Genomic DNA, 21,275 nt, shown 5'->3' on the forward strand with positions numbered 1-21,275 from the left:
ATGGTCTCCATCCTTCCCCCCACCCCGAAGCAGCATCTGCTATGAATTCGTTCTCGGGCATTGTTGGTATCTGCAAAGGAGAGCATATGCCTGAGCGAGCTAACAGAGTTCCATTCCACTCAAATGTTCATCACTGTTTTAAAGTTGAGCTCCCTGCAGCCCTCCCCAGAGACTGTCGTGGGATTTTATAGCAGATAATGGGACAGGAAAGAAGAGTAAAATCACAGCAGTGACAGACAAGCGTAACAAGGCCCATCTCCCCTCAATGTAGACTTGCAGCCCCGACTAAGCAGGCAATTAAAATCATCCCACCTGGCCCTCCAAGGCCAAAGCTCCCGCTAAACGGCCATTTAGAGAAGCCTGGGGGCAGGGCCTGGCAGGTGCGGGAAGCCAGGCAGATGAGCTGCAACTATGTGACTCGGCTTCAAAGAAAGGGCCGCCAAGGCCCCTCTCCTCGGCCTCTCTTCTGTTTCCTTCTGTTGGGTGGACTGTCGGACGCTTGAAGGCCGAGGTAGCTGACTTGGTTAGAGGCGGGGTCACAGAGGCAGCCCCAGACGGGAGGCCGTTGTCACCTGACCCAGAACTATCACCTTCCTTGCCATGAGCCTGCCTCCCGCCAGTGTGTGGCTCTGGCTGCCAGGAGCTGGGCACAGGGGGCCCACAGCCCGGGGGCCTCAGTCCTGCCATGCGGAGTAAGCAGTAGCATCCTCTTGCCATTCCTGGGCTTGAGCCCCTCAGTTCCTCGTGATAGGGGAAGGCAGGCAGCAGAACAAGTCTCCTAGAGGCTTCACGTTGTAGTCTGATGGGAAATGGGAGCACAGCATCCCAGCCTGTCAGGCTTCTGCTGCCTTGATCATCTTGCAAACGACCTCCACGGCCGGCCTCGGAAAACCAAGGCAAACCCTCGAAGCCAGCCTTAGGTTGTATTGAAATCCTATCCCAGAGCCGCTGTGGGAGACCTCCTCTAGCAGAGGCTCACGAACTTGGAGGCCCAGAGGGGCAGTGACTGTCAAAAATAAGGGGTGCTGGCCCACCTAGGACACCAGGAAATGGTGGGGCCCAACTTCACTGGGGCAGGACACCTCATCTAACGGGGTAGTGCCCCGTAGCTTCAGCCAGTGGTTGCATGCAGGCCGCTGGGGTCAGTGATATCGGAGGATCCCATTTTTTAAAAGAGAACTCAGTCTGAATTTTTCTCATCTTTGACTGTTGGTGCTGAATTGACATTAGTAATAAGCAAAACACTGTGAAGGTTCACACACACACACAAAAATACACATTGGTGGGCCACATTCTGGCCCTAGGGCACAAGTTGGCAACCTCCATAAAAGAGCTGGAGGCGTGTGGTTTGGAATATTAGCCCACCAGCGCACTCCCACACAGGGACCTACAGGAGACCGTTCACAGTGCACCTGCTTGGGAACATACAAATTTGTTGTTGGAATTTTCTGCAGAGCTTCGTCCCTCTAAGGATACATTATTTTGTTCTCATTGGCTTTACTTCCAGGCTTAGCCTCAGAGTATAAGCTTCAGGGAAACATAGTCTTAAAAGTCAAAGCCCTAAACACAAAACAAAAACACAACAAAACTCAGGCTGTCTGGCTGAGATATCTCCAAATCTTCAAACAAATATTAACCACTTTATTTAAGCTGTATCCCTAAATAATAACTGCTACTGTTATTACAGAGTAACATTTAAACTTTCTCACTATAATGTCAGAGGAGAACAAAATACACTCTCTCTCTCTTTTTTTTTTTTTTCCTTCCCAGAGCTGCAAGTGGGGACACGACAAAAAGAACTGCTGGATATTGACAGTTCATCTGTGATTCTCGAAGATGGAATAACTAAGCTAAATACCATCGGCCATTACGAGGTAAGAGCGGGGCTGAGCCCTTGACGTCTTCTTCCCCGAGCCCCATCCTGACTCAATTAGATCATCTCCAGGTAAACCAGGACAATTCTTTTTAAAAAAATTACACAACTCCCACTGTTTTCTGGCATAGTTTGCAGATTGCTTTCTCAGTTGCTCATTTGGAAGAGCCCAGGAATCCCTGTCTGTCATGGTGTGTGGTCCCCCTGGGTCCTCCTCTGTGAGGCCTTTGTTTTCATGCGACTGATCGCTCTCCATCCTGCAGTTTGGGTGGGAAACGTCACCTCACGGCTCTCCACGGTGTTCACAGAACCACGTAACCTTTGTGTAGGGTCCTTTTTTTTTTTTTTTCTGAGGAAGTTCTACATTTCCTGTTTGTTTACAGTACTCAGTCATACCTCCTGTGGCCCCTGACCCACATGCTGGCTGAGTGCCGAGGTGGGTACGGGGCGCCCGTGTCCGAGATCTGTGTGCGGGAGAAGCCTGCACAGAACAGGAGAAAGGAGGCAGGGAAGGTTCCTGAACATGCTGGGATCGTGGGAGTCATTCAGCAACATTATCCAAATCTTTGTTGAATATGTGCTCTGTGCCGAGGGCTGGGGTTGCATGCAAGAGCAAGAGAGACCTAGCTCCTGACTTCAGGGAGCCTACCGCCTCAGGAAGGGGGGGCAGGGGAGACGAGGACGGAGGCAGCCCCTACGGCGCAGCAGTGCTGTGGCCCAGAGCAGCTGAGAAGCTTCCTGGAGGCCGCCGTGACTAAGCGGAGACCTGAAGAGGGAGGAGAACTTAACCGGGCCGGGATGGGGTGCCGGCACACCCCACATGTTCTTGCACAGAAAGACTTGTCAGCTGGCTGAAACTCGAGAGGCGCGGCCGTGGCGGTGGGAGCCAGCAATCCAACAACAGCCAACGTGGTGGAGGCCTCACTCTGCCAGACGCTGTCCTCGGCACTGCGCCCTCTTTGGGCTTATTCCATCCTTTATACAGCAGACCTCTGAGGTAGGCGCCGTTATCAACCCTCTTTATAGATGGGTACGCCGAGGCGCGGGGAGGTGTACTAGCAGCTAGCCAGCGGCAGAGCCAGGATCTGGACCCAGACAGTGCCCCAGGGTCTGCGGCCTAACCAGCATCCCCCACGGCCTGTCAGGGAGGACGGCAGAGAAGCGGGGAGGGAGGCGAGAAGGGGAGGCACACATTGGGTGGCCCTGTCAGCTTCGTCGGGAGTTTGGTCCCCAAAATAGGCCCAAGAAGCCATTGGAGGATGTTGAGGGATTTGTGGCTCAGAAATGCCTGTGGTGGGTATGGAACATGGATAGAAGAGGTGCAGACCTGGTAATAGGGAGGCCCTTGGAAGCTGGCACTAGAAGAATTTCAGGTGAGGCCCGATGTTGGCCAGAAATGACGTCGTGGCTCTTGAGACAGAGACGAGCAGAGGGACTCAGGGACGGGCAGGGGTTGGGCGCCGCAAGCCACGCCGATGGGAGAGTTTCTGGGTGAAGGAGGGTCAAGATGGCGCTCGGGGATGGCGGCGCAGATCACAGACGCGGGTGCCCTTCCGGGTAGTGGAGCCGCAGGAGCAGCTGCCCGGGCCACCTGGAAAGTCGGCGCCGCCTGTCTTTCACGCCTGTGGAGTCCCAGGAAAATGTGTTTGCACAAGAAGGCCTTCGGACCCTGCAGGCTCTCCCCTCAAAGCAGAGACTACCCTTGAGGAACAGAGGACAGGGGACGCCTCTTCCTTGGGCTCTTGGGCTGAGCGGTTCCCCGAGCCAGTTTGGGCATAGCTGCTTCGGGTGACACCTGGCTGGGTGCGTCCCTGGAGCCCTTGCCGGAGAGCAGCCGGCAGAGAACGCTGCGGAGTAACGACTCGCCTCTGTACTCACCCTCCTGCAGCACAGACTTTGCAACCCTGGAGTCATCTCGCCAAGAGCTGTTGGAGTTTGTAAAACTCCTCGGGGGACCTTCCTGTTTGTGCGCCACACTCCGAGACGAGACGCACTGCCGCAGAGGGGATGTAATGGAGAGGAGGAGGGGGTAGGGGCGGGGATGCTGCCCTGCGCGTGTAGGTCCTTAGAGGGGGGCTTAGCGTGGCTTCAGTTTGAAGTTCAGGGTTGCCACCTGGCAGCCATCTCCTTCCCTCCCTGCGTCTGGGGAGCGAGTTTGTCTCAGCAAGTCTGGAAGGAACACCGCCACAGACGCCCTCCTTGGGTGCTCTTGACTGACGCGCTTGCCTTGCTCGGCTGTGCGGGGACGGCGGGGCCACCCTGGTCAGGCTTCCTGGAGTCCCCCAGCAACCGCGGGGCGCGAGGTGGGCCACAGAGGAAGGGGGTGTGTCCACGCACTGCCCTTCACAGGAAAAGGCAGGACAGGCCCCTCCAGCAGGGAAAGGGAAGAACCACCGTAGCTGTCCGCAAGGCCAGGGGAAGGCTGTCAGGACAGAGAGAACATCAGTCCTCACTGGAGACGTCGGCCATGCTAGACACCTATCTGCTTAAGGATGATAATGAAATTAATCTGGCCTGGAGTCGCTTCCCGTCCAAATGATTTATTGGCTTCATACCCTAGCATTGCCACATGGTGGTAATAAATGACAAGACTAGGACACAAGGGCTTAAAGGATTCTCCTTATGTTTAAAAAGCTAAGCCGTGAGGCAAATAAACTCAGAGAGCTTGAAGGAAACTGGGGAGGTCACCGGCCGTGTGCTCTCTGTGCCTGGACCATCTCAAATGCCCTGTTTTTCAAAGACTGCTCAGAAAAAAGTATCCACCAGCACCCTCAGCCACCTAAATCTATACTCAGTTTAGTAGATCCCCCGCAGATTTAAAATCTGGAGTAATTTGACAGGGGTAGGCTGAAGCTTACTTTTGCCCTTTCGTTAAAAAATTTTCTCCTGGAGCTTGCGTTTCTCTCCAAAGAGACAAGATGCTAATTACCACTCTTATTCATTTACTAAAGCATGCTAGTTTGAGTCACTGTAAGTGCTTGAAAGCAAAAAACTATATTTCATTTAAAAATAGGGTCTAACTCAGAATTTTAAGTGATTTAGACTCATCTCCCTCCAATTAGCCCAAATTAGTTAGGTTTTAAAGTTAATCTTTAGTGACGGCCAGTTCCTCCTACTATCTAAACAAAGTCCTATTGCTGGAGTGGGAGGCTCTTTCTTCTTGCCTGTTCTGTCCTTAGGGCAAACAGAGTGTAGCTGGTCTCCTCTGAATGATTTACTGTCCAAATATTTGAAGAACAGGTTTCTAGAGGGGATCTGAAGGCACAGCAAAAATATAGAATCTCATGGGCCAGATGCAACCTCCATAGCCCCCAGTTGCTGGCCATGCTCTGTCCTCTATGGGATGGCATCCTCGCCAAACCTGGGCATGGGCAAGACTGCTTTCTACCATGACCACAGCGCCGTTCGCGTGCATAAGCGCAGTTCACATTCACAACAATCTTATGGAGGTGCTCTTCTTGCCTTCCTTTTCCATCAGATGAGTGCAGAGGAGGGTAAATTTCTGCTACAGTCTCCTGTCCCATGCAAACAAGGGGTAAAATCAGCGTCTCTACAAACACATTAAGCCAGAGGCATCTTTCTCCCCTATAATTACATCCTCCCCAAACGCTTCCTTAACTGACCGTTGCTGTGTGTCATTTACTATGAAGGAAACTACAGTGTGTTCTGGAGCTGATGAGATCAGTTGTGTGTGTGTGTTGTGGGGGGGGGGTCTCTGGGTCCAGGCTCTCTTCTCCTCCCCCGCACCCCCGTGTGACCCTTCGCTGGATGGTGTTACCGCCCTCACACCTTGCTAGAGAGTGGCATCGGGTGGGCGGAACAGGTGTTGTGTCCGGCAGGAAATGTCCTCTGCAGATTGCACCTCTCATTCTGAGCTGTGAGAGTCTGAGGGGCAGAAAAGACGGCTAACCACTGTGGTGTTGAAGAATATTCTCGTAACAGGCCTGTGCTAATGCCACAGTGGTCCCTGCTAATGCCAAAGCTGTCATTCAGATGACATTTAAAGCTCATAAGAATGTTCCAAAGTGTCTGCTAGGTGAAGTCAGGGGTCCTTCCAATCAGGTGTGTCATCCGTGACACTAAAGTGAAGGGATTTGACTATCTCTAAAGGTCTCTCACAGCGTGGGTGATTTATTTAACACGCAGGGAGTGCTTCTTGTCCACTGGGCACTGTTCCAGGGGCTCTTACAAACAGCCACTGCTTTAGTCCTCGCTACAGCCCGGCAAGGTAGAGCCTGTCATTATTCCCATTCTAGGGCACAGGGAGGCTGAGAAACTTGACCGAGTTCACGTGGCTCTTCTCACTGAGGCTCCAAGGCTAGAAGCAGATGCAAAAGGAATCATGCTAGAGACAGTGGCCCCTCTCATTGCTTGGAGCCCGGCCTGGAGCCCATGGCCCCGGCCTCAAAGGCAGCCTTGGCTAGGGAACTGGACCATGTCGTGAGAAATCCTGGTAGTTACATTCTCTGATGTCAAATTCGAAAAGGTAATGTCTCTTAAAATCTTCTGAAGAACCTCATGTCTGTGAGTTTATCAAAATGCTTCCTTCCTTCTAATTCTGCTTTAACATCATTGACATCCAGTATTCCTTGAACACGACAGTGGTTGCCCTTGTCAGATAGGAGGCCTCTTTCAGCATCAAAGAGCCCAAGAAAAAGCAGGGGAGTGCTTAAGTTCCCAATTTCAGGCATACTCCTGGAGGCCAGGCTCGCTCCCAGGGGACAAGGTTAGGGTTCTCTCTAATAGTCCTCAGAGGGAGTCTGCTACTGGCCCAGGCTTAATTCCAAGTACCCAAAGAAGAAGCAGGAGCCCTACTGGCATTTTAACCAGTTTCAAGAATCCTTTGGGGTTCTGTCTTGGGTGTCAAAAACCGCACGTGTGATTTGTGTGTTGAGAATGTTCTGATGGGTCCCTTCCAAACGCTCTGATGAGCCCTGAGCCTCCTTTGCTAATGGACTGAGCAAGGGTATCCCTCTGGCCCGGAGAAATAAGATTCTTTTTCATTTGCCTCCAGCTTTGGTGTGTCAGTGAGAAGAGCTAAGGGGATAGGCGGGGAGAGCAGAATTGCTGAGTGGTCGCAGGGACAACGCTAGTTGAATAAAGTTCTGGTTTTTTTTTTTTTTTTTAAGATTTTATTTATTTGTCAGAGAGAGAGAGCACAAGCAGGGATAGCGGCAGGCAGAGGGAGAAGGAGGCTCCCCGCGGAGCAGGGAGCCCGATGCGGGGCTCGATCCCAGGACCCTGGGATCATGACCTGAGCCGAAGGCAGACACTTAACCGACTGAGCCACCCAGGCACCCTAAATTTCTGTTTTCGTATAATACGTTTTAGGAATGAGAGATACCGGTAAGGGTTTCCACATGGTGATTTGTATTGGTTACTCTGTTTTCCTTTTTTTTGAGAAAAAAAGTATCACAATATTTCATAATTTTCCATAGAATTCTTAGGCTAAAATTCCAGCTTTTCTCTTAGGCTAAACAATATGAAATTACCAATATTAGACCATTTTAATATACAAAAATGGCAGTTTTGTAAGGTTAAATATAAGTTCAATCTTATATATGCAGAAAATCTATTTTTATAGAATTTTCTTCAACCTATGCCACAGAGAAATCCCACCTTCACTTGCACATTGGAGGATATGTACCTTCTGTTTATTTCAGGAGTGATTTTACATTGTTGACATGAGTCCTTTTCGCCCTGTGTGGTCACAGTTCCTAATGCTGATAATGGAGGAGTCTACAGTTTTCTCCACCCTGTTCCAACATGGGCCAGTCATCATTGAAGGGGTATAGCCTTCTTGTCTCCTTGAATCGTGGAGCACTGTGAGACTGGAAGGAATTTAATTTGAAATTGCCCTGTGTTACCAGTTCTGCTCTGGCTGGAGAAACATTCCTGTCGCAGATCCATCTAGTGACATTAATCTTTCTTTGATTTAATTTGGTTTTCATTCCTAAAGTAGGGGTCCAGAGGATGCTCCCTGCCTCACAGGAGCACAGGAGGATTAATGAGTCACTCTTAGGAAAGCATTTGGAGCTCCTCAGATGGAACAAGCAGCATCATACTTTTAACACTTTAGATTCTGTGGCACTTTTCAAAAAGGCATTTCTGTCCTTAACTGGGCAGGAGCTGACTTATGCAAAATAGAAAATGGAAACCTTCCCCCCCGACCCTGTTCCCCAACATCTGTAAATAAACTAGTTTCTGTTTTACAACAGCGTTAGTGTCACGTGGCGGGGGGGTGGTGTTCCAGCCGGAGAGCAGCTGTGAAAGTTAGAAATACACTTCATACACAGGCTCAGACACACACACAACTCATCCACTAATAAAATGCTTTTGCACTTGCTCTTGGGAGATAATTTCAGAGTAGAATTTCCTTGGTACAAGCTGCGTCTGCGCTCTCCCAGTGCCTGAGCTCAGTGCCAGCAGTGAGTCGTTGCCAGCTCTTGAAAAGACATTTGAACTTTTGGCAGCACTCCTTATCGGGAAGGCCCATCCGTGGTGGTTGTGATTATAGAGTAAGGGTGCGCACGTTGAGCAAAACAAAGCATCTGACAGTAGTGGAGTATTGGCTCAACACTCAACAGGATCCATTTGGGATTCATTCTTTGACAATTACCCAGAATGAATTACCAGCTTCCTTTTATAAAAAGATACGTATTGGCTTAGAAACCGAGCATATCCAGCTCTTCATGGGGAGGAACTTTGCAACGCTGTTCAAACGTTCTCATAAACTTGGTGTCTGAGTGTTGCTAAGGGGGGGTGCCTGTGCCGAGTGTTCACTTGCATCAAATATGGAGGAGAACGGAAAAATCAGCCAGAAAACAACGAATGGCTCAAGGGGAAAGGAAAGGATGTTTGGCAATAACAGCAGGACAGAATTCAGTGAGAGTTCAGAATCCACGCTGGAGACACTTGTCGGAGGCCTGATGGCCCAGCCAGCCCCCGCCCAGTACTCCCGCTCCCTCCGAGATGTCGTGAACCCCAGCGGTTGGGGGCCCCTGGCCTCAAGGCAGCAGGTGGCTAGGCACAGCTGGCTGGACCGCTTCGCTCGGGGCGTCTCTGCAGGGTTGGCTCTGCTCTGTGTTCCTTCCTCTGTGGGTGCAACCTGAAGGAGGTTCGGCTTTAATCCTTTGGTGCTTGCTAGGCAGGTTTGTACATTCTGATAAGGAAATGTGCAGCAGGCCAGAGGAGAAATTCTAGGTTTCTACTTTTTTCCCAGCTGGGGAAGGCTGGGTCCAAAGTAGTATTAGAACTTGAGAATGGAGGGGAAAAGCACTGAGCTGACAGTGTTCTAAAGCGAAGGCGTTAATCCTCCCTCCACAATCCCAGAATGAAGGCAAGGATTTGTGTATCCCTGACCTGCCTCTTCCTCAAGGCCCCTTTGTCTTAAATTTTTGTGGACTTAGCCCCTCAGAACGGTGAGGGCTGCCCTCTGCATCTTAGCATCTAGTCCCCTTGGCCTGAAGGGTGCTTCTTCTCCTGGCTGGTTGTAGGGGAGGGCTGCACTGGAGGGCCATTTGGCACTGGGTTCCACAGTCTTTCCAAAAGGCCTCAGGTGAGAACTCTTGACTTTATTGACAAAAGAGGGTATGCATGGGCATTGCAATAGTGTGTCAGTGTGGTAAACACATTTATTTGTCAAATGTGTGAATTTAAAATCTGTGGCAATTTTTTTTAGCAGCTCTATTGAGATATAATTTATATACCATAAAGGTCACCTTTTAAAATGTACAATTCAATGGTTTTTGGTGCATTTACAGAGTTGTGCAATCATCACCACAATCTAATTTTAGAACATTTTCATCACCCCAAAGAGAAACTTGAATTCATTAGCAGTCACTCATTCTTCCGACCCCTGCTTTAGGCAACTAGTAATCTTTATGTATAAATCTGTCTATTCTGGACATTTTATATAAATAGGATCGTACAATATGTGGTCTTTTGTGACTGGCTTCTTTCACTTAGCATATTGTTTTTGAGGTTCCCGTTGTAGCATGTATCAATACTTCCTTTTTATTGTATGGCAGTTTTTTTGTAGTATATTCATACAATGCAATAATACAAAGTAATTTTAAAAGAAAGAACTACTGGTAGCTGCAACAATATGGATAAACATCACAGACCTTATGTTGACCCTAAGAAGCCAGACATAAGAATATATTTATACAGTTGACCCTTGAACAATGCGGGTTTGAACTGTGCAGGTCCACTTACATGCAAATTTTTTTCAATAAATACAGTATAGTACTATAAATGTATCTTATGATTTTAATATTTTTTCCTCTAGCTTTATTGCAAGAATACAGTATATAATACACAAACATACAAAATATGTGTTAATTGACTGTTCTTGGTAAGGCTTCCTATTGGGCTATTAGCAGTTAAGTTTTAGGGGAATCAAAAGTTCTATGTAGAGTTTCAAACGTGTGGGGGGGGAGTACCGCCTACCCCCCATGTTGTTCAAGGGTCAGCTGTATTATATGATTCCATTTATAAATGAAGTTCAAGAAAAGATGGAAGTCAGACCAGTGATTACCTCTGGCTGAGGATGCAGTGGTAACTGACTGGGAGGAGATAACGGGGGTACTTCTTGGGACCTTGAAATATTTTATATCTTGATGTGGGTAGTGCTTATATAGGTATTTATTTAAATGAACATTGACTGAGCTGCACACTTAATATTAGTGAACGTTAAGTGCCTTCCTGTAAGTTATACTTAAATTTTAAAGTTTTTATTTAAAAGTATATGCAATTCTTATTATTTCAAAAGCTCCTTTTTAAAAATATGATATAGCTGCAGAAAAGAGAAGAAATCATAAGTGTACCGCTGGATGAACGATCACAAAGTGAGCACGTCCTGTAACTACCACTCAGGTCAAGAAGTAGAACGTTATGGGTACTTTAGAAGTCCCCTCCTGGTCCCTAACCCCTCTCTCTCCTGCAAATATCTAACATTGTAGTTTGACTGTTTTTGTGTTCATTTAGGTTTTTTTTTAGCTTTATGTGAATGGAATCACACAGTATACATTCCTTTGTGTGGCTTCTTTTGCTCGGTATTATCATTATGAGGTTTATCCATGTAGTGTGTAGAAATAATTTGCTCACTTCCATTGTTCTGTATTCTGTGGTATGGACATACTCCCAGTTATTTATTCATTGATGATATTTGGTTGTTTCCAATATGGGGCAATTACAAATAGTTAACTATCAGGATATGTACTTCTTTCTGTTGGGCATATACCTAGATGTGAAATTGCTCTGTCATAGGATTAGACACCTGGTCTAGATAACAGTTTTTGAACACCTGTTTCAGCATTTCTTAATATAGTAGGAACCTCAAAAAGTTAGTGGCCCAAGGCTCTCTTGATCTCTGAGAGGCTGGGGTACGTCCTAGCCCAGCCTCATCTTCCCCTCCTCCAGGGCTGGCCCACCTCGCATTGGCCCCGAGACCCTGGCCTCCCTCTCCCAGCCTCACTACACCTCACTGCCTTGTCCATCTCCTCCACAGGACTGTGAGCTCCTTGAGGGTGGAGATAGTGTCTTGGTCATCATTACAGCCCCAGCCTCCAGCACAGTGCCCAGAACACAGAATTTCTTGATAAATATTTAATAAGTGAGAGAATGTAAGATCCATCCAGCTATCTAATTCCTGGATGAAGTTGAGAAATACATTAAATTTTGAAAACTCATATATTTTTTATCTTTGCTTTCAGATATCAAATGGATCCACTATAAAGGTCTTTAAGAAGATAGCAAATTTTCCTTCAGGTAACCAATATAATGTTAACCTTTTGATCTCACCCACCTTTCTAAAGTATCGCTTTTTGCCTCTCTCAGGTGTATTGTCACAAAGGTGAGACTGAGTTGTTGCTATGTAATTCTCTGAAATCGGAGAAAAGCCATTTGATCTGTTTCTGTTCCTAAAAATGTGAGCCTTGCAAGGAGGCAGACAGGAAACAGTAAAGAGCAGTTGGCCGGGACTGCCCAGTACTAAGGAAGTTGCTGCCTCTTGACAGCCCTAAACTCAGGACAGAATCTCAGCCTTCCTCGCTCTGTGCCAACTCCTCAGTAGGATGGGGGCTAATAGAGGAGACCCCTCTGGCAAACTAAGAGGGAAGCTTGTAGATAGTCACACAGCCCTGCAAGTGCTGAACAAACAAGATAATCTACTTAGAAATCCAAATCTTTGATAGCATCTGCAAAATTCCCAGAAAGTGATCGAGACAAACCAAATGGGGAGCTTTTATGGGAAAGTCTATAAGCTAGTCTCTAAACTCTCTACCACCTCCCTGATAGCCTCAGGACAAGAAAACATTGTGATGGTGCCTTGAGAAAAACCCTAGATCCTGGTTCAGGTTGGTCTCCAGAGAAATCATATCCCAGCCAAGACAATCAGTCCTCAGCCCTTAGAAGGGTTCTGAGCCTCACCGACAGGACTTCTCACACACACAACCGGAGGAGAGGCTTCATGATTCCTGGATTCAATACTAAGGGCAGCCTGGTAGGTCCCAAGACCTAGTCAGTGCAAACAGGGAATGCAGGGACTCCAGTTAAATGGAAAGAATAATTTGGTAGGTTGTAAGACACCCTTTTGGGGACCCCCCAGTCCATCATTACATCTGGCTGTAGTGAGAGAAGGCATCTTGCAGAGGGTGATGGTCATTCTGGCATAGGGGAATTGGTGTCCTTGTGTTATAAAAAGTGGAAGAGCTTTGTATTTTAAGCTTCAAAGATCAGGCCTTTGGCAGAGCTTGCTCTTTGGGGATCTTGCATTTGGATTTCTTCATGGGACCTCACGGCAGTCAATGCCTCTGCTTCTTCCCTGTCCAGTTCAGCTGAGAACCATCATTTTGATCACTCCCCTGCTAACCCTTCAAACCTCCTGCCCCTGTCCCCTTTCACTACTGTCTCAGTTACAACCCCAGCCCTAGATGAACCCAACTACTGGCCTTTTCTGAACTATACCCAGGCAGCCACTGGAGGAAAGTACGATTGGAGTTATTATAAATTCATGGTGCCCACATGACGGGGGACCCTCAATGCAGCCTACACCCACTATTTCTCTAGGTAACTCACTCTGTGTTCTCCAGAATTCTACCTTCTCTCCTCAGAGCTCTCTGACCCACACAGCTCTGTCAGCAGCTGATTTGATCCTGCACCTCACAGAGAAAACAGGAGTCACAACTCCCTCAACGTCCAGCACCAAACCTCCCACCCCACCTGTGTCTGCCCATTTCTTTCTCTGTGGCTCCCCTGGCATTCCAGGGTTTTCCTTCCTCATGTCCAAGGCCAGTCTCTCACTTGTGCCTTCCATCCCATTCTTTCCAACCTTCCACACATTCTTACACCACAGATAATCTTCTCTCCCCTAAACTTTCTATAGCTCCCTGCCTACTGCAGTTTTTTCCTTAGTGTTTCAAGGTGTTCTAGTCGCCCTCATCTTCAATACAAAAAACCTAGTGCCTTAATCCCTCTTTTCCCCCCATTTACTGCCACATTTCTTTCAGGGCTGTCCTCACTCTGTGCCACTCTCGCACTTGCTCTGGGAGCTCCAACTCATTGCCGTTCTTTTGGATCCCAGGAGGGCGTCGGTTCTTCCTGCCTTAGGGTCTCCTCCATTTGCCTGGCTAACTCCAGTCATTAAGTTCAGCTCCAACATCCCTTCCTCTGAGAAACCTCCCAGAGTAGGCTGGACCCTCGTTAGTTACTTTCTTAGCATATACTTCTTCATAAGCCTTATCACAATTCCAGTTAAATAACTGTATAATTAGTCATAGAAAGTTTCTCATCGGCTAGGATGTAAACGCCATTGAAGGGAACTAGGTCTGTCTTATCACTACCTTTTGCCTGGGAGCCCCTGGCACTCAGTAGGTGCCCCAGGTGCATTTGTTAATGAATAAGGCTTGAACCTCTCCTACCCCACCCCCAGCAAGGGACCACTCAGCCTGTTGGGAACCTGCTTCCTACTCCAGGCCCTGGCCCATTCTGTCTTCACGTTGTTAAGATCTTAACATGCAGCAGGGTGAAAAAAAAATGTAGCTATGAAGAGCTCAAGTGGAAGAGCTCGAGTAACCTCTTCTGTTCATAGCACAAATGGGGCATTTTATGAGAAGGCCAATTAGCCCGTGGTTGTTTTTTTAATAGACTGTTTTCTCTCCCTTTCTCTGGCGTTCAGATGTGGAATACTCAGAAGACCACTGCCATTTGGTGAGTTCAGGCTTTCTTGTGCTTGCCCCTGAGTTGGATGCCTTCTGTAGCATGAACGGTCTCCGTGGGTAACGCTTCTGTCTTCCCGTTAGATTTTACCAGATTCGGAAGCATTCCAAGATGTGCAAGGAAAAAGACATCGAGGAAAACACAAGTTCAAAGTAAAAGAAATGTATCTGACAAAGCTGCTGTCGACCAAGGTACACTTACTGTTCTGGGAGTGCTTTTATGGCTACCTTGGGGGTGTATGATGTGTTTGACTTAATTTCCACTGAAGTGTGAAAATGTTACAAATCCCTTGTGCCTTCTAGCAAAGCAAAATGAAAGTTTAAATTGTAAACACTTCCTACCCTCTTCTTTTTTATAAATGACGAAGATAACAGCACTTTACAAATTTTGACTGTTGTGTCTTCAATCAGGGATTTAATATTGTTCCCAATCCCTTTACCTACCATTTCACTATTGTTATTTTTTAGGTTGATGGCATAATTACTTGTTTTTGTTTACTTGTTATTATAGATGAGCAATAAAACTCCCTCTCTGAATTGCAAATAAATGAAGGGTGGGGTCAGTCACTATAAACCTAGTAAATCTTTTTTTTTTTTTTTCATTTTAAAGTTAAGGATGCTGTTCATCTATAAAAATGTCAGATGTAAAAGCCGGTGGAATACCAAATCAGAAGCAAATTTTACTTTATCTGGCTTGTAGTGGGATTAACAGAAGTCTGTGGTGATACTTTTTTTTCTTTTTTCCTGAAATGACTAGCAATATAAATGCTATTATCTACACCTGGCCCTGGTCTCCTGATGGGCATGCGTCTTCAGATTATAGCAGAGGGTATGCTTAGAGCTCAGTAGATTTGTTTAGTGGACAGGGGACAGCCAGAGCTCTTGATTTTCTCCTCTGTCCCACAGAGCTCTGCCTATTTGGCTTTTGTAAAACACTCAAATATTTTGGAAAGTACATAATAAAAACCTATAATGAAAATACATGCAACAAAAAAATTCAGGGAACTGAGCAACGTTGAGTTTTTCCAGGCTGAACATAACCAATAAAAGCTAAACGTCCGTGGCATCTTGGTTTCTGTATACAGCCCTACAACTGACGTTTCAACTGCTAGAGATTTTTCTAAGATATCCTCTCTGTTGACTAAACAATCTTGTTATCAGCAAGAAGCTGATGAACCAAATGTAAACCTGGGCATGGATTTTCAGGGCCCTTGTCCCATACTGTGAGTGTTGGCCTCATTTGATAATTTGACATATTTTCTCTTATATACATCATTTTCTCTGAACTGGGATTTCATTTTCCATTGTATTCAAAACTGCTACTTTTTTTTTTTTTTTTTTTTAATCTCCCAAGTCTGATGTTCTCTTTCAGGTGGCAATTCATTCTGTGCTTGAGAAACTTTTTAGAAGCATTTGGAGTTTACCCAACAGCAGAGCCCCATTTGCTATAAAATACTTTTTTGACTTTTTGGATGCCCAAGCTGAAAACAAAAAAATCACAGATCCTGATGTCGTACATATTTGGAAAACAAACAGGTGGGAACAAACAGTAGGTGATTACTAACTATTTTCAGAATCTGGGACAGAATCTTAACTGAAAGGAGGGCATGGATAGTCACAGGATTCATTATCCCTAGATCAGAATCTTTTGGCGTGGTAAGCTATCAGGTCAGAGCAGATTCTTCCTCTGTTACTATTTTTAAATAAGAAACAAACCCTTCCTATGCTGAGATCCTATTCTTTAGGATAAAATAAACAAACTTTATTATCTTTAATGCGTGAAAAATACCTTATGTGGAATGTTAAATTTAGCTTGACCAGCAAAAGAAATCAGTATTTTGTGGTTTTATTATACAGTTTTCCATTACAGAGTACTTAATCATTTGCAGTTACCAAGCTGTCTATACTCTGATTCTGCATGGACATTTCTGTTTTTATGTGATCAAGTGCAGTGTTTAGATACCATGAGAATTTGCCAAAGGACTGTGTTTTGTTTTCTAACCTTTTACCTAAAGCTGAGGCAAGGCATCTGGGTCTCTTCTCAACTTCTTCTCAGTAAAGAAACATGGCTCATTACCTCTATTTGAAATACTTTGTGCGTGAGCTGTGAATAAGACTTGGTGTTAAGGTATAGTAGAAGTTTCCAATGCAATCTCAAGCCCTCCTGAGCACTGAGGGTGGGCAGACCAATTTAAATAAATATTAAAAGCTGAAGTTCCAGAGCTCTAGGTCTCATCTTCTCCCATTTAATCCAGATCTGTCCCAACTATCTACACTGGCTCACTGCCATCCTGTGCTCTAGGCTCTGATTCCCTGGTCCTGCTACTCCCACACCAAGCTTGGGTGCTGCAAGCACCCATTTCCACTGGGAAGATTGTGGCATCTGAGCAGGGGCAGTAGTCAGGAGAGTAGAGCTATGGAGAGGCCCAACAGCTTTATGATGCAGGTAGTCTGCTAGGCCAGAGCTGAGAAGGAGATAATAATGGAAGGGCTCTGAATGATTCCCAAGTTCATGTTCAAATATTTGAGTACCTACTCTGTGCCAAGCACTGTTAGGTGCTGGAAATACAGCAATGAACTGAATAGACAAAAATCCATGTTCACACAGAGCTTGCATTCTAATGGGTGGAAGAGATCATAAATAGGTGATTTACAGGATATTAGGTTAGTACAGCAGACAAGGTGGGAAAGGAGGATAGAGAGTAATAGGGCAGAGTGGTCAGAGGAGGCCTCACGGAGAGGATATTCAAGTCAGGTCTTGAAAGAGGTGAGGGCATAAACCATGAGACTATCTGGTTGAAGATAATATCTGGAAGATGGACAACAAAATCAAAAGTCCTCTGAGGCACACACTTGCCTGGTATGCATGAAGAACAGTGAAGAGGCCAATGGTGGAGTTAGAAGGAATAAGGGGAAAAGTAGCAGCTGGGGGCCTGGGCCCAGACCATGCAGTGGCTTTATCCCCAGGCGGAGGGAGAACACAGAGGGTTTTGAGTAGAGGAGAGACATGATCTGACTCCAGGTTAAGAAGATTGCTGGTAGTTGTGGGAGAATTAACTGTGGGGACCTAGGGAGCTAATAACCCAGGTGAGAGGCGACGGTGCCTTATGCCAGGGTGTAGCACTTAGAGGGGGTGAGAAGAGGTGAAGGTCTGGAGACATGATGAAATGTTTTCATGGGTAGCCATCATCTAACACAATCGAAAACTGTGGAGAAAATTCTCGTCAGTGGTCACTTCCGCGTTTCTCCTCTTCTAGTCCTCCCATCCAGCAGCGCTTGTCTGTTTAACCCTTTCTTGTTCTGAGTGATGCTGCCATCTGTCACTTGGTATGTTTGGCAAAGCAGACTTGCATACTTCAATAACAAGGGCAAAAACACCCATTTACAAACTGTGATAAACAGAGCATCCGCCTCCTACGAAGGGCTGTATCTGAAAAGAGATTTCTCTTCAACAGCCTTCCTCTTCGCTTCTGGGTAAACATCCTGAAGAACCCTCAGTTTGTCTTTGACATTAAGAAGACACCACACATAGACGGCTGTTTATCTGTGATTGCCCAGGCATTCATGGACGCATTTTCTCTCACAGAGCAGCAACTCGGGAAGGTAAGGCCTAGCTTTAGTATTTCTTCTATGTACTCCTGTGAGTCTGAAGCATTCTTTCTTGTAAACATCCAAACAAAAAACCATAGCAGCTAAAAAGAAATAGTCAGTGGTAGTAACTGAAAATTTGCTTTTCTTTAAAAGCTCTCATTTATTTTTCATCTAGTTAAAAAAATTATTCTCCCCATCCTACTGCAGAACTCTGCCTGTGATACCTTTACCACAAAAAGTATAAATTTTGTTTCCTAGAAAAACATTCTGCAGGCAGTACTAAACTATGAAACTACTGAAATTTGCTTAGCTAAATTAATCCCATCTGAATATAGTTGACCCTTGAATAATGGGGGATGATGGGCACCAATCCTTCACGTAGTTGAAAATTACCCTGTAACTTTTGGCTTTCCCAACACTTAACTATTAATAGCCTACTGCTGACTGGAAGCTTTGCTGTTAGTATAAATAGTCCATTAACACATACTTTATATATGTTATATGTATTATACACTGTATTCTTAAAGCTAGAGAAAACATCAAGGAAATCATAAGAGAAAATGTATTTACAGTACTATGTCGAAAAAACTCCACAAAGAGTAAAACAGACCCACATAGTTCAAAACCATGTTGTTCAAGGGTCAACTGTACACCTAAGAGTCTATCTGAATATAACAAGTTGCTCATGGGGAAGAAAATCTTGCCTGAGATTTCTATCACCACCAGTTTGTCAATTCATAATCAAAACATCGATATTGTTTTTCTTTTGGCTTTCTTTGCTGAGCAAAAGCCCCAGGAAATCAAAGAAAGATAAAAATACAGAGCAAACTTTGAAAGGGATGTTTTGGTCTTACTCAAGCACTCCAAAATGTATTAAACTGAGCAGTATCTGTATCTAACGGATTTCAGAAACTCTTTTAATACTGAGTAGTGTCCCTTTGGTGTAAGGATTGAGAGAGTGCGTGGAATGAAATGTGGTTGATGTTTCATAGGTGCCTCAGCATCCTAGTCTAAATCTATAATATCACCACTATTTCTGCAAAACAAACCTGTCTTTACTTTTGTCTTCCTAGCATCACCTTGTCTCTCAAGGTAAAATCCTTTGGGTTATCTTTGACTCCTTCTTCTTCCTCCCTTACCCTAATTGGTTAGTACTCATTGCCATCTCCAAAATGTCTTTTTTTTTCCTCATTCTATCCTATCCCTTCATCCCCTCTCCCCTACCTTTTCCTTTTCACTGTGTCTCATGTTGTCATTCTAAAACAAAAATCTGATCTTTTCAGTCTCCTGCTTAAATATTGTAAATACTTCCCAATACCTACCAGGTAAAATCTTCACAGTGCCACGTGGCCCTTCCTGATTGGGTATCAAGTCTCTTTTCTGGCAAACTCCATATACCTTCTATGCTGCAGCTTCTACTTTTCCCAAATTTACCATGAACTTGTTTTCATATCCCTTTCCTGTCTCATAACTCCTCTGTCTTGTAAAACTCTTATTCATTCACTCCACAAACACAACTTCCTAATGTGTACCAGAAACTGTAGGAGGCTATGATCAGTCTAAATATACCTACTCCGTGAACTTTTTCCCTATACATTGCCCACACCGGTTCTTCATTTGACCCATGCAATGAAACACTAAAATGCTTCCTTATTCACAGTAAAAAAAATGACTGTTAACTCATTACTGTGTGTTCTTGGTATATTTCACTTAATCATCACAAGAACCACACAAGGTAGTTATTATTACCTTCGTTTTATAGATGAAGAAATTGATTTTCTGAGAAGTTACAAGTCTTGGTTAAGATCCCTCAAAGTTGTTAGGATCCCTGATTTGTCCAATTCCACGGTGCTTTTCTTTACACCCTGCTACTAATTATTGGTATCATAGTAACCACTATGTAAGTTTGTCTTCTGAACTAGATTATAAGCTTCTCAAAGGCAGGTACTGGTCTTTACCTTTTTACATTCAATGTCTGCCACAGTGCCAAGCTAAATAAATTTTATTGAATGCATGATCACATGATTTGTGGGTTCTACTTGACAAAGAATCTCAGTAATATCTCCATGTAGGCATCCTTCAGAATGATGCAGCCACTGATATGGCTATTCGTGTCCTCAATACATTGAAAAATGTACTGGGACATTAGCCCTATCATTAACTCACCCATTTTCCCTGAGTAGGAATTCCAAAAATTTTGTGAAAAATGGTTTTTAAAAATAAAATCTTAATTTTTAGTATTATCACTATTATAATTACATAAAAACATTCAAGCTGACAGGGAACTTTTGTGAAATCAGACATTAGAGCCCCCAATACTAATGACCATGTACTTCCTTGAGAACAGTAGAAGATCTTTATAATCTAATAAAAGGCACAAGCAGAAAAATCCACCACCGCCAATTACTTACCACTTTCATGGTTATATAAAGGGCTCAATCAGACCTACAATCAAGTCTTTCATAAATGCCAAAATTCACTGGTGGGTGAGGATGAGAGCAAATGTTTTAATTCAGGCTTTTTACAACCATTAGTAATGAACTATGATTGAAGTAAGTTCCATTGTTACAGTAACTCAAAATCATGCAAAAATAATAATTTTAGTTCTTTTATGAGAGGAAGGCAGAATATATTAGCATTTAATCCGCCTGAAAAGAACAGTGACTCACCAGAACTATCTATATAGCAGTCAGTCATTCAGTCAACAACATTTATGAAGGCCCACTGCATGAAAAAGCTTTGTTACTAGGAGGTAATAATGTTGGAGGTTCAGCTACACTGGTACTGTTATAAATTCCCCATGGCTGTTCTATTTTTCAGGAAGCACCAACCAATAAACTTCTCTATGCCAAGGATATCCCAACCTACAAAGAGGAAGTAAAATCGTATTACAAAGCAATCAGGGATTTGCCTCCATTGTCATCTTCGGAAATGGAAGAATTCTTAACTCAGGAATCTAAGGTATTGTTAGAAAGTAGAAATAAGAGGGGTGCCTGGGTGGCTCAGTTGGTTCAGCTTTTGACTTTTTTTTTTTAAAGATTTTATTTATTTATTTGACAGAGTGGCAGGCAGAGGGAAAGGGAGAAGCAGGCTTCCTGCTGTGCAGTGAGCCCGATGCGGGGCTCGATCCCAGGGCCCTGGGATCATGACCTGAGCTGAAGGCAGATGCTTAACCGACTGAGCCACCCAGGCGCCCCCAGCTTTTGACTCTTGATTTTGGCTCGGGTCATGATCTCAGGGTCCTGGGATCAGGCTCCATGCTGGATGTGGAGCCTGCTTAAGATTCTCTCCCTCTCTTAAAAAAAAAAAAAAAAAGTAGAAATAAGATAGTATTTGGTTACTTCTTTTTTAAAAAGTCATTTCAGAATCTCTCAACATAGACTCTCTTTCTTTAAGAAACATGAAAATGAATTTAATGAAGAAGTGGCCTTGACAGAAATCTACAAATACATCGTAAAATATTTTGATGAGGTAAGATTTTAAATAACATTTTAAAAAATTGATATGAGTCAGTCACCAGGATGTGGTTGTCAAGCGTTCTATAGGTCTCAGGACAGCTCTGGCATCCCTAATGGCCAGAAAGGGAAGCCAGG

General features: G+C 45.0%; 1 protein-coding gene across 3 annotated transcripts in view; it reads left to right on the forward strand.

Moving 5' to 3' along the window:
• PLXNC1 (plexin C1) overlaps positions 1-21,275 on the forward strand; it is a 142,044-nt gene that overhangs the window by 117,253 nt on the left and 3,516 nt on the right. For 2 of the 3 annotated variants that reach the window (XM_036074499.2, XM_036074514.2), the window contains 8 exons: positions 1,771-1,874; positions 11,590-11,644; positions 14,052-14,083; positions 14,176-14,283; positions 15,464-15,627; positions 17,547-17,694; positions 20,503-20,643; positions 21,079-21,153. In XM_036074499.2, the coding sequence (XP_035930392.1) occupies positions 1,771-1,874; positions 11,590-11,644; positions 14,052-14,083; positions 14,176-14,283; positions 15,464-15,627; positions 17,547-17,694; positions 20,503-20,643; positions 21,079-21,153 (827 nt within the window). Of the gene's footprint in view, positions 1-1,770; positions 1,875-2,707; positions 2,871-11,589; positions 11,645-14,051; positions 14,084-14,175; positions 14,284-15,463; positions 15,628-17,546; positions 17,695-20,502; positions 20,644-21,078; positions 21,154-21,275 lie in introns of those variants that run through there. The other variant, XR_013449311.1, reaches the window with a different exon arrangement.

This window comes from Halichoerus grypus, chromosome 6 (assembly GCF_964656455.1).
Source record: "Halichoerus grypus chromosome 6, mHalGry1.hap1.1, whole genome shotgun sequence".
NCBI classification, from domain to species: Eukaryota; Metazoa; Chordata; class Mammalia; order Carnivora; family Phocidae; genus Halichoerus; species Halichoerus grypus.